This window comes from Mus caroli, unplaced genomic scaffold (genome assembly GCF_978045245.1).
Source record: "Mus caroli unplaced genomic scaffold, Mus_caroli_1 scaffold_19, whole genome shotgun sequence".
Taxonomy (NCBI): domain Eukaryota; kingdom Metazoa; phylum Chordata; class Mammalia; order Rodentia; family Muridae; genus Mus; species Mus caroli.
Genome location: NW_028227274.1, coordinates 51,814,931 through 51,827,952, shown reverse-complemented (window position 1 = coordinate 51,827,952; position 13,022 = coordinate 51,814,931). Strand labels below are relative to the sequence as shown.

The 13,022-nt window shown below is 37.1% G+C and overlaps 1 protein-coding gene across 12 annotated transcripts in view; it reads right to left on the bottom strand.

Annotated features, from left to right (window-relative positions):
• Window positions 1-13,022, bottom strand: part of Csnk1g3 (casein kinase 1 gamma 3) — an 81,915-nt gene that overhangs the window by 46,280 nt on the left and 22,613 nt on the right. For 11 of the 12 annotated variants that reach the window (XM_021150495.3, XM_029471805.2, XM_021150496.3 and 8 more), the window contains exons 2-4: window positions 10,877-11,300; window positions 3,999-4,039; window positions 110-179 (exon numbers count right to left, since the gene is read on the bottom strand). In XM_021150495.3, coding sequence (XP_021006154.1) covers window positions 110-179; window positions 3,999-4,039; window positions 10,877-11,054 — 289 coding nt within the window. In that variant the 5' untranslated portion in view covers window positions 11,055-11,300. Of the gene's footprint in view, window positions 1-109; window positions 180-3,923; window positions 3,936-3,998; window positions 4,040-10,876; window positions 11,301-13,022 lie in introns of those variants that run through there. The other variant, XM_085833558.1, reaches the window with a different exon arrangement.

The following is a 13,022-nucleotide window of genomic DNA, read 5'->3' as shown; positions in this document are numbered from 1 at the left end:
AAAGAAATGATTCTGTAATCAAATTTAAAATAGTATATCTTGAAACTAAATAATTATTATAATAATGATTTGTGTTATTACAAATTTTAAAATTTGTAATATAACCTACCTCCAGATCCTAACTGCTTATAGAATCTGTATTCCAAATGCAGCTGTGGTGCTCTGGATTTCATGGGCTCCTAGGCAAACAATTGAATAAACAAAACGCACTTCAGTTAAAAGAAAACTACTAGGTTATAATTCCAAATGTTTAAACATATATACACTCTCATATTTTACTAGTTATCTCTATATCTTAAGATCCATATAAAATTAACATTGTGATGCTCAATGTTCAATAAATTTATACCATCTACAAACATATGTAGAATAGATATTTTGCCAGAATACTATCAAAAGAACCAACAGAATTTTTTAAAAAGTAATTAAATTAGAAACATAGTTTTCTGCAACAAAAGATAAACACAACAACAACAAAACAAGAGACTAAGGGAAGTAAAAGGTTAGCAGGAAAACTGAAGATGCATTGTGAGGGGAAAGTAGGAATGATACGTTATTAGATATCTGACAGCATAGTGAGAAGGCACTGGATGGGAAGAGGGCAGTGGTGATCACAAGCAACACCCAGACTCAAGAATGAGAAGCCCAAGAGTGAATGAATATGTGTATGTGTGTGTATACACACCCACACACCCACACACTATATATATATATACACACACATACACACATTAGATACATACATATATGAATGAAACTCACTGGAAACAGTATAAAAGGATTACTTCTAGAAAGCAGTAAGCTTACATCTTGAGGGGCAATACAGAGCAATAGTTAAAAGCACAGAGATTGAAACCAAATTATACTTTGTTTGAACCCTCGATTTCCCACTTCACTAGCTATGTGACATTTGGACAGTTAGCTAAGCTTTCTGTATACTGCAGTTCCTCATCTGTAATTTAGGGTTAAAATTCTTTATGGCTCCTCCTTCTCTATATACAGAACTGAACTAGTCACTAAGACCTGCTTTCAAACTATCAAAGAGTGCCTTTACCTCACCAAAATACAGAAATGAGGTATGTCTAAAATATATAAACATAACATTTTCAAGTGACTATCTTTATAGTTGGTTGTAAACAAAATTACACCTTACCTATTGCACTGAGATATAATAAAACATCAAACCACACACATGGAAATCAGTAAACCAAGGACCAAAATGTAAAACATTTTCTGACCTTCCAATAAATATAGAGAGAATATGGCTGTAAGTCCTACCTCAAAATAGAAAAGTAAAAAAGTTGCCAATTACCCTAAATTATGAGAAAACTGTGTGTATGTAATGCTGATCACAGCACGTAAAAAGGAAAGGCTGGTATGGAGGTGCACACCTGTAATCCTAGCACTTGCAAAGTGGCAGCAAAAAGATCCAGAGTTCATGATCATTTTCAAGCTGCATAGCAAAGTCAAGGCCAGCCTGGGCTATAAGAACCCTGCCTAAAAAGGCAGTCAGAATAAAGGAAGGATGTCCTATCCCACATCACCCAGAAAAGGGCAGAAAAGAGAAATACACAAATAAAACGGGGAAAAGTCCTGTCTGTAGTATAGAGAGAGGCTGGAAGATGGCATGATTTGTTTTTACTAAATCACCAGTGGTAGGCACAGGACAAACAAGTTCTAAATCTGAAAATAACAGGACTTAAGGGTTCTACCCGGTGAATTAACTAGACAGAGCAATTAACCTAGCAGTAGCTGCTGTCTCACACAGGATATACTGTCTACACATCAATCTGCTCATTAAGGCCACTTCATCACTAGTACAGAACACCACACATTTCTATCCTGGCATCCAACTCCAACTCCAATGCCATTCAAGGGGCTAGAACATGGAAAATAAGAACAATTCCAAACAAAATCAAAATGCCTATTCAAATATTGTACGATTCCTATATGCTGAGTCTCTCTTCTATGAGTCCTATATACTAACTTGCCTCGTCTGCTTAACTTGGCTTCCATGTAGCCTTTAAAAATTATTTAATACAGTGATTCATAACTGGTCAAAGTCTTGAGAATAAATATGATTGAGTGTTCAGCCGTAAATAGGACATAGACATCAATCTCCCATACCCCCTTCACTCCTGCAACCTCAAGGAATATACCCTTCCTGAAGAAGGGACAGAAAGAACTGCAGTCAGAGGAGGGAAGGGGTACTGGAAAATGTTGTCTTCTGGACATGATATGGTCACTGCCCTCATGAACTCAGGACAGCTAAGGCTGCTTGCATAAGCCCTAGCCCATCAACATTTCAGCAAGGAGGAAGGGGAGGGATGCAGAAAGCACTCTCCCTAGCTGATGAGCTGCTGGCAGTTGATGGCAGCTGGAGAAGGGGAAGTGAACTGGGGGAGGGGGTGTGTATATGACAAGTTGACCATGCTCCAGTGGAGAGCCAACACCACTACACAAGAGCAAAAGCAACACTAACTGGACTCGGTGAGCTTTGCTTTGTTGTTTTTAAATAGACATGAGGTAGAAGGGGAACTTATTGGAGGAAGGGACAGAGGGGAGGGAGAAAATGGGTAACATCAAGATACACTGTCTACATTTATAACACTGATAAATAACTAATATTTTTAAAAATAAAACAATATTTCTACTAATTTGGGCATGTGGAACCTTAATATTAAAAAATGTTATCAAAAAGTAAAAACTATTTTCTCAATTTTAAGAGCTTTGTTATATTAACTGACTCTCATGACTGATTACCACAAATCTAATTTAAAACAACAGTGGTTATCTTGTCATAACCCAGACAGACTTTGTATTATAAAGTCAGAGACTAGACCTTGAAACCAGTAAGAATTCACTTGCATAAGCCCAGCGTCAGTCCCATGTGTCTCAGTGATGCCACAAACTGCCTGCCTATCTTCATTTTGATGAAAAGACGGGAAACAGCACACATCGAGCAGCAGGGACTTTCCACTGCAGTTCAAAAGTTTTCTTTCTTTCTTTCTTTCTTTTTTTTTAATTTCCTCCCACTGCCTCTTCCTCTAGCAGTCTGACTCATACCACCCTAATAACACAGGTCACGGACAAGGGAGACAGGGTGAGGAGAATGAGAACACCAACTCAATCTGGATCCGAGGGGAACTGGACCAACAACCAGAATAAGAAAATATGTCTTATAAAAATGGCTCCTAGCACCACGGAGGGGCAGATGCCTTTAATCCCAGCACTTGAGAGAAGCGGGTGGATCACTGTGAGTTCCAGCAGCCTGGTCTACAAAGTGAATTCTAGAACACTCAGATCTAAATAGGTTCTGTCTCAGTGAATGAATGAATGGGCAAATGAATAAAAATAGTTCCAGGGTACAAATACTTCCAAAGAGATCTGATTTGTGCCTGTTGCTCTGAGCACATAAACTTGGGAATACTCCCGAGACAGTCAGCTCCTCTTGCTACTACCCACACTCACAGATTTTTGAATCCCTGAAAGTCTAGCAGCAACCAGCTTTACCGGATTTATAAAACACCTGTAGAAAAAACTTCAGAGGATAATTGGCACCCAAGTGTGTGTTCAAATATGATCCTGAATGCTAAAGGCATGTTTATCTTGTCTAATCAGAAAGAAAAATTTTGCTTTTATCCACTTGAAAAAAACTTCCTAAATTAAAAATACTGCCCAACTACAATATTTCATTCCATGATGCTGCCGAAGTAAAGACAGAGTTTTCATCATAGAGAAAGCACTGACACTCTACACATCTCAAGTTTCAGCAGTGATGTCAGGGCCGTGGTTACAAAAGCCCACTTGTGCAAACATTTTTCCTTGTGAATGAACATGCAAATTATAAATCTAAAGATGAAAAATTAATAAGCCAATAATTAGAAGAAATAATTGTAGAATAACAATCAGTATGAACTTACCAGTTTAATCGCCACATATTAATAAGCCAATAATTAGAAGAAATAATTGTAGAATAACAATCAGTATGAACTTACCAGTTTAATCGCCACATATTCATTTGTGTATAAATTTTTCCCTTGAAAAAGGAAGAAATATGTCAGATTCTGATAATACTTTTAAATTTAACTTACATAACTTTTACGATCAGTACTCTGTTTAAAATCAAAAAGTATATAAGACATTAAATAAAGCAAAACCCTTTACTTCCACCTCTTATGACAAGAAAATTGCTAAATTTGCTATCAACTCAATAATTGCATTCAATTTAGACTCCAAGTAGAAAGTGGTACTAATAAACATGTTATCCAATTATAAGAAAAATATTCTGACTTTGTTATAATACCACATTCAACTTAGAAATCAATATTCAAGTTAAGTTGTGAATACATTTGAAGCCAAAACACCTATATAAAGTAAGAATATAAAACTCATCCATCCATTTCCTTTTAAACCATTATAGAATATTATCTTATCAGGCCACATATTTAATCTGATATATATCAGATATATAAAAACTCAAATAGTTAAATAAGAAAACTGCTGAAGCTGGGCAGTGGTGGTGCACACCTTTAATCCCAGCACATGGGAGGCAGAGCTAGGAGGATCTCTGCTTTTGAGGCCAGCCTAGCCTATAGAACTACTTCTAGGATAGCCAAGGCTACACGAGGAAACCTTTCTCAAAAAATAAATAAGTAAACTAAAGTAAAAGCAATTCATTAACTGTTTTGAGAAAACTTACAATCAAACTAATTCCAACTATTTAGAGTTAAATATAAGAAATAAAACCAAAAAATTACTGATCATCTCAATACATAGAGACTTTTCTGGGGATAAGAAAACAAGGTTTTATATATATTTGGTTACATGAACTACTTTAAACTTCTAAAGACTGAAAATTATGTTAGATACAAAAGCATGTAAATGACAAATCAGAACACAGGTTAACATCACTAACATGAAAAGAATTTAAATAAACTAATTATATCTTTGTGTTGGCCTTAAGCCAAGAAAATTCCAGTGGTCAGAACCTGCAGCCCCAGGAGAATGCTATGGAGAACAAGAGCTAATAAGGACGGAAGGACAATGTGAAATATGAATCAGCATCTATCGCTATAAATAAATCAGAAAGGGTATCTTTATAAATACATCAAAAAGAATGAAATAAAAGTAGCACATCTTGTTTCTCAATTTCCAATATTTTTTAATTAGCAAAAAATGACTACTGTACTCAAAACAGAATGACTTTGTTTGTTTGTTTGTTTTTAAAACAAAAAAGTGGCTCTGGTTACAAAATCTACTAAAAATAAACCAGGCAGTTTACCAGTTTTCATGCATGGCATTTTCCTGCACAGCACCCTTTAGCCTTTCATACAGTCCCTAACTTCAGCCTCAGATGTATCGCCATCTTTATAGAGCAGAATATTCATATCAATCTTCTAAATATTGCCCTTATTGCATACAAGTACGTAAAAGTGGGAATCATTCACATTAATGACGAGTAGCATAGATCTATGAACCTGGCCTATTTGAAGGATTTTACAAACCAGAAACACTAAGTGTTATAAGTCAAGTTCTATTCTGATACTCATTAAACAAACGTTCATAGTTTTCAAACTTTAGAGAATATTTTATATTTTTAAGCAATTGATTTAGAATCTAGAAATGTTTTCGTGCACATTTTTAAACTCATCATCTATGAGACTGCAGGTGTCTTCCAGGAAATCTAAGGGAAGCCTTAAGGGACTGGTATCTAATTTACAGCTGAGTTTAAAGACAGAAAATATGTATTTCCTCAAAGCATTATAATCCCTTCACAACAATCTTTATATAATTTTTATTCTGAACTATGTGCAGGAAAAATTCAAAAAACAAGTAGCTAAATACATATCCTACAGAGCCCAAACACAGCAACATTTTTGTTGGCTTTCATACTCGAATCTTTTATGTAACAGCAAAAAAAAGAAAAAGAAAAGAAACAAAAAGAAGTTGAATTCTAAAAAGCATCATCTTCATTAATATTAAATGTCAGGTTGAACTGTGAGGATTACAGTCATAAACATGAACAAAATAATATAGTCTTGTCCCTGTGTAACTCTAGCCACAGTCCTATGGCTAGAGTTTAATCAACATGTGTTAAACACAAAAGTGAATGGTGTACAGTCTGTCTGTCTGTCTGTCTGTCTGATAGGAGGGAGATGGAGGGGATACACAGATCCGTTAAGGCTCCAAACGGACTGGGGTTACTTTGCTGATATCTTTATCTCAAGCGGATTTCTAATCCAGTTTTCTGTGTATTGAACCTGAAGGGTTTTTAACAACATTGTGGAACAGGAGTATTAGAGAAAACTATGACCTTCCGATGTCACATTATGTGTCAAGCAGGAACTAGTCGCTGTCCATCAATATTAACGCTGCATTTAAAAAAAGTTGTCCAGCTATAAACTATATTTTCCAGGCATTTTCAGCTTAAGGTAGCCGTGTGACTAACTTCACACCAATGACCATGAAGCATGACACTTCCAATTTCCAGGAATAGACTATGTCCTTGATTCTTCTTCCTTTTATTTGGCTAACTGGAAAGGAGTAACAGCTAGTGAGATCACCCTGCAGACACCAGAGCCCACACAATGAAGATACAGACAGATCTTGAGCTTTCTCCCTCTGGTCTGTGTTATGTGGAAGAAAATGAAATTGATTAAAATTACTGTACTTGGGGATACAATTTCTAAATTCCTTACATTCATTCATTCATTTATTTATTCACTTATTTATTGGGGAAGGGGGGTTGGCATGGCATAGATGTTCTGTGGAGTACATGTACAGACAGAGGATAGCTTGTAGAATCATCTCACTTGTCATCATGAGGTAGCAAGGATTAAACTTGTCATACTTAGCAACAACTGTCCTTGTGCACTAAGCCATCTCACCACCCCCACTATCTACTCTTTAGGTTTACATGTTCAACCATTTTTTTACATTTTCAAATGTTTTTGAAGAAAAAAAAAATCAATAAACATAAAAATGATAAATTTACTCAAACCTTTATGTCATGGAGCTATAAAGCATATGGAATTTCAACATTGTAATTTTCACTCACAGGCATCCAAATAAAGAATTGTGAGGAACAAGAACAGTGGAGAAAACGAGTAAGGAAAGCTATAGAGGGGCTGGAGAGATGGCTCAGAGGCTAAGAGCACTGGCTGCTCTTCCAGAGGTCCTGAGTTCAATTCCTAGCACCCACACGATGGCTCACAACCATCTATCATGGAGTGGGATGCTCTCTCCTGGTGCTCAGGGTGTACATGCAGATAGAAGACTCATAAAGAAAAGCTATAGAAACTCCTATGGTAAACTCAATTATGTCAAAAGGCACAGCTTCTTATTTTAAATATACTAATTCATAAAGTAATATGTATAATACCCTTGTTCTGCGTTTGAGGGTTTGTTTTGTTTTAATGTAATCAGGTACAGCTGCAAGAAAACAGAAGTGAAACTCCGAGAAGTAGAGTTTGCTGTTTTCACAAGTGGCTCCCTACCTGAGTCATGAGCACTTTGTGTGCAGAGCCACCCTTTCACAGGGATCACTTAATGTTTGCATTGTGATTTTCCTTATTTACAGTATGATGCAGAACAGTAACAAAATTAAGAGTTATGGAGTTGCAATGAAAATAATTTTATGGTTGGAGTCACACAACATGAAGAACTGTATTAAAAGGTCTCAGCATTAGGAAGGTTGAGAACCTCTGCCATAGAGGGTTGTAAAGAACCCTGTTTGGGTTAGGAGGCAGAAGACAAGAGCACAAGGAAAGAGGGACAGCGCAAAATAAACACATTAGGACTATTGTGGCTCCACAGTTCCACTGACCTTTGGGTAGAGGGTTAGACTCTGATAGCACTGCACAGAATATTATTCCTGGGTACATAGGAGGATAAAGACAAAGTTGGGTGTACTGGCTAATTTTGTGTCAACTTGACACAAGCTGAAATTATCACAGAGAAAGGAGCTTCAGTTGAGGAAATGCCTCCATGAGATCCAGCTGTAAGGCATTTTTTCAATTACTGATCAAGGGGGAAAGGCCCCTTGTGGGTGGTGCCATCTCTGGGCTGGTAGTCTTGGTTCTATAAGAGAGCAGGCTGAGCAAGCCAGGGGAGGCAAGCAAATAAAAAACATCCCTCCATGGCCTCTGCATCAGCTACTGCTTCCTGACCTGCTTGAGTTCCAGTCCTGACTTCCTTTGGTGATGAACAGCAATGTGGAAGTGTAAGCTGAATAAACCCTTTCCTCCCCAAATGCTTCTTGGTCATGATGTTTGTGCAGGAATAGAGACCCTGACGAAGGCACGGGGGACTGGATAATTCACACCCAAGGCATGCTCCTACCTAAGTCTCTAGTAATTGCTCTTTTTCTAAGAACTGGCTCTCCCCAAACAAAATGGTTTTTCAAAAAAAAAAAGATCCAAAGAAGACTTCAGGGTATTCCAGAGGACCCGAGTTCAATTTCCAGGAACCAAATGGCAGCTCACAACCATGGGTAACTCCAGTCCAGAGGATCTAACACCTTCTTCTGGCCTCCAGGGCGATGCACGGACATCCACACAGGCAAAACAATCACACAAAATAAGGGGGGAGGGGGGGAGGAAGAAGCCTCATCACTAAACCTTGGTGAGATAAAAGTCGAGATAAAAGTCAAGATAATGAACAATGAGCTCTTTCCTGCAAGAGAGAAGACCCTAACCAGACACTGAGACTGTAGACAACCGTGGACAATTTAGAGACATCTGACTCTCATCTAACCCTCCCCTATATGGATGGCAACAACTATATTGCTAGAGCCAACCAAAAAAAAAAAAGGCTTATAATAGCTTTTCTCTAAACAAAGAAACCATGGAGGACTTTGAAAAGACAGTAATAAATTGCCCTCTTAGTGGTCTATGAATAAGAAAACTTAACTTAAAATGACTAATTTAGCTCTATATGTTTATGGATATGAATATATATATATATATACACACATATATATACATATATGTGTGAAATACTTAAATATCCATAAACCAATGACATTTGTAGTAGAGAGGATACATGTATTTGCTGTCTATGAAAACACTCCCTCCTGGAGAGGGGAATGAAGCCTGAAGCTCAGGAAGCAGATGCTCGACTAGACCCGAGAGGGCTGAAACTTCCAAATTCCCAGGGCCTCTCCCACGGTTACGTCTATGGAAGCAATAAACAGCTACTTAGGGAAGAGACTCTCCCATCCACAGGGGAATGAGGAGGACACTACCCTGACCACTCAGGCTGCCTATAAGTCGGGCAGAGATCTCCAGAAATGCAGCTCTTCCTGGTATGGTGGGTTCGTCAGTAATACAGAGCTGCCTTTGAGTAGCCTCACACCTAGACTGCTGAAATTAACTACAGTCAACTCAAGCTCAATTTTGGTACAACCAATTCCGTACAAATCTTTGCAGGAAACGTCTCACATGTTATTACAGTATATTAACTTGACTCTTCAATGTACACATATATAGATTATATATTTAAATAAATATGTAAGTATCAAGCACATATATACAACACAATTAGATTCTACACATAATCATTTCATCGGATAAAATTAGAGACACTAAGCAGGCACATTGGTTTTATTTTTGTTCACTCACAAACAAAGAAAGGAATGCTCCATAACACATAGTGTAATTTTAGTATATAGCTCATGAGACATTATGTCTCATATTGTTCTGGTAAAGTTGGCCCACTAGAATTGTTCTGTGTAAACACACACACACAGACTGTATATTATAAAAATAGTTATTTCTAAATTATGTAGAGAACTATAATAAAAATAACCAAAACCTATACATATATTGTTAATCTTTTTATATTACACTCATAAATTTGTTATTTACAATAACCTAGAAAAATAATTCATAAGCATGTTTCGGTATATGGCCAATGTTAAGAACTGGATGGATGATCTCAAAGTTTAACAAAAAGTAAATAATCTAATTTCTCTAACTCCCAAGTAAAAAACAACTTAGAAAATTCAAATTAATTCACAATCTTTCAAAAATAACCCATAAAATATGTGCCCTTTCAAATATTTTAGTCGTTACTAAATGCAAAAGAATCTGCCAACTACATCATATTTATAGCTATGTACAAAGAATGTCACTAGCTTTTATTAGTTTGCTTCTTCATTCATTCATATTTAATGCACATTAGCAACACAAAGCAAATGAAATAGAAGAGACACTACAAATTAATGTGTTTTACAAGCTAATAAGAGATAGCTCAGTAGAAACATACGAACTGTTTTATTTTCAACAGCAAGTGAGACTCAATGAAAACTGTAAAGCCATTTTTTTTTCACCTCAAGTTCAGTCTTGATGGTGCAATGAGGAGAGCCCTTAATGTATTTAATTACCTAAGTACTGATTCCCGTGTTAGCATGCCACGTTCCTTGTTTCTTTTCAATGGAGACAGCTGTTCTACTGCACTGGGAATAAGATTGACATCTCACATCTAAATATGTCACTGAGCTGCTCTGTGGCATCTGGCAAGTCTTCCTTTAGGTTCCTGAAGCGGACAGTTAGAGCTGCAGTAAGCCCAGCTCTTCCCAAACTCATAGTATGAGTAGATGCTCTGAGATGCCAGTTAAAGAAACGATCCTGGTTGAAAATGGTTACTCTCAAACAGACAGACATTCGGACACTTGGGAGTTCCTTCCAAATGAAAGCGCAAATAAGAAAGTTTCAATTCCTATATTCAATACCTGCATTTTGGGAAATAGTGATCAACTAAAGCCCCTAACTATATACTTAAAGAACTTATAACTAAAGCAAGAATACACTTTTACAAGTGTATTCATTTTTAAACTGTTCTTCACACAATGGAATAAACAAAACAATCTTACCTAATCGTAATTCTCCAAAATTGCCACATCCGATTTTTTTCCCAACTCTAAAGTTAGGTCCAACCATTAAAACTCCAGATGAAGAAGACCCAGTTCCTCGAGTGCTGTGCCCTGACCGACCACTGGGCCGTGCCATTCTATCATCTGATTTGTCCTTGTCTTTCTTTTTATTATCCATATCAAGTTTGCGGTACTCCACCTTGAATTCTTTAATCAAGACAAGCACGATGAAATGGGGTACTGTGAGAGCAGGTGCATCACTAGGTAGCAGTACCCTATGAGCAACGCTAGCACTCAAACGTCAGCAGATAGTCAGTCAAGTGACGCCTGTTCATCCCATCCGTACAGCTTCTCAGTTGTCTTCTCAGCAAAGTATGTCTTCAAAATTATCTTCTCGGTGATGTAAGCTGGTGTTGATAGAGAGCTGTAACATCAAGAAGAGAAAATTGTCAACAAAGGTAACATACCTACTTAGGAAATTAAATGACAAAAGCTTAAGTTATTTGTTGAGGTCAGTGAAATTAAAGCACAGTAGACTCTTACATCAACCATTACTTCTTATGTCTGTACTTTAATACCAAACATTACAAAAGCAAAATTTAACTTTAAAAAAACATATTTGTGTATACATGCGTGGTACATATGTGTAGATATTTATATGACTATGAAAATGTGGGTGCACAAATGTGCATGCATATATATAATATATATTACATATATACATATATTACATATATATATGGCCAGAGGTAGAAATCAGGTGTTTGATCAGTTTTTGTTGCTGTGATGCAACACCATAATCAAAATCAGCTTATGGAAGAGTTTCTTTTGGCCACTGGAATGAGGATGGAGTCCTGAGCAGGAGGTTGAGAAATTATATCTTTTTTTTAATTGGTTATTTTATTTATTTACATTTCAAATGTTATTCATCCCCCTATCCCATTCCTCCTGCCCCTTGTTTTTATGAGGGTGCTCCCCCACCTACTCACCCCCAACTCACCACCCTAGCATTCCCCTATGCTGGGTCATCAAGCCACCAGAGAGATTGTATTTTAACCACAAACACTTCTCTGTAATGCAAAGCGTAAGCGGGGTAAAACTATAAACTCTACTCCCCTACCAAGACTCCACCTCCAAAAGCTTCTGTAACCTCCCCAAACAGTACCGCCATTTGGGGATTTGGGAACCAAGAGTTCAAATATATGTGCCTATGGGGTATGTTCTTATTTAAACCACCACAGAGGTTTCTTCCTCGGTGTCTCTCAATGACCCAGTACTCACAGATTAGCTAGACTGGCAGGCCGACAAGCTCCAAGGAACCCCTTGCCAGTGCCCCTACAGAGGCACACGTCATGCCCAGCTTTTGACATGCTGGGGATCCACACACAGGTCCTCCTGCCTGTGCAGGAGGGGCTTTGTCACCTGAGGCATCTCCCTATCCACCACAAACACAAAATCTCAAAATCAGGAATTTTGTTTTAAAATAACAAAGGAGAATAGTTTAAAGTATTCATAAAACAATACACACTAACTTTTCAAACGAATGTTCTCCTTTTGTCTTCATTTACTCAAATATTTATTATTCTTTATAGGAAAGAGTCACAGAACTGGTAATATAAGAACACAGCATTCCTATGTCTCAAGGAAAAAAATGTTTTATGTAACACTCATAATGTCTTTATAAATAATAAATTCACAAAGCTAAGAAATGTTGGAGAAGATAGGTATTAAAGTTTCTTTTAGAGATAGGGTCTTATTATGTATCATGGCCTAGTCTCAAACTTGGAATCTTCCTGACTCAGACTCCCAAGTTGTAAGATTACAGTTATATACCACCATGCTACATGAATATACATGTGTTGAATATATTGTAATATACAGATGAAAACTAAAAGCACTAAAAAAAAGTAGACTTTGAAAAGAGTAATGACACATTTCCTTTAGAAATCTCAGCTATCGAATATGTGTGTTCTGGGGCTCGTCTGTCAGCTGTTACGACATGAACACCTACTTTCATCTAAACAATCCACTCTTCTCAGCAACAGTGTCAAGCTAGGTTGTGGTGACACGTGTGTCAATGCCCTGACTGGGCTACACAGAAACATGGAAGATCGGAACACCTCAAAATGTGCCTTTTGTAAAGATC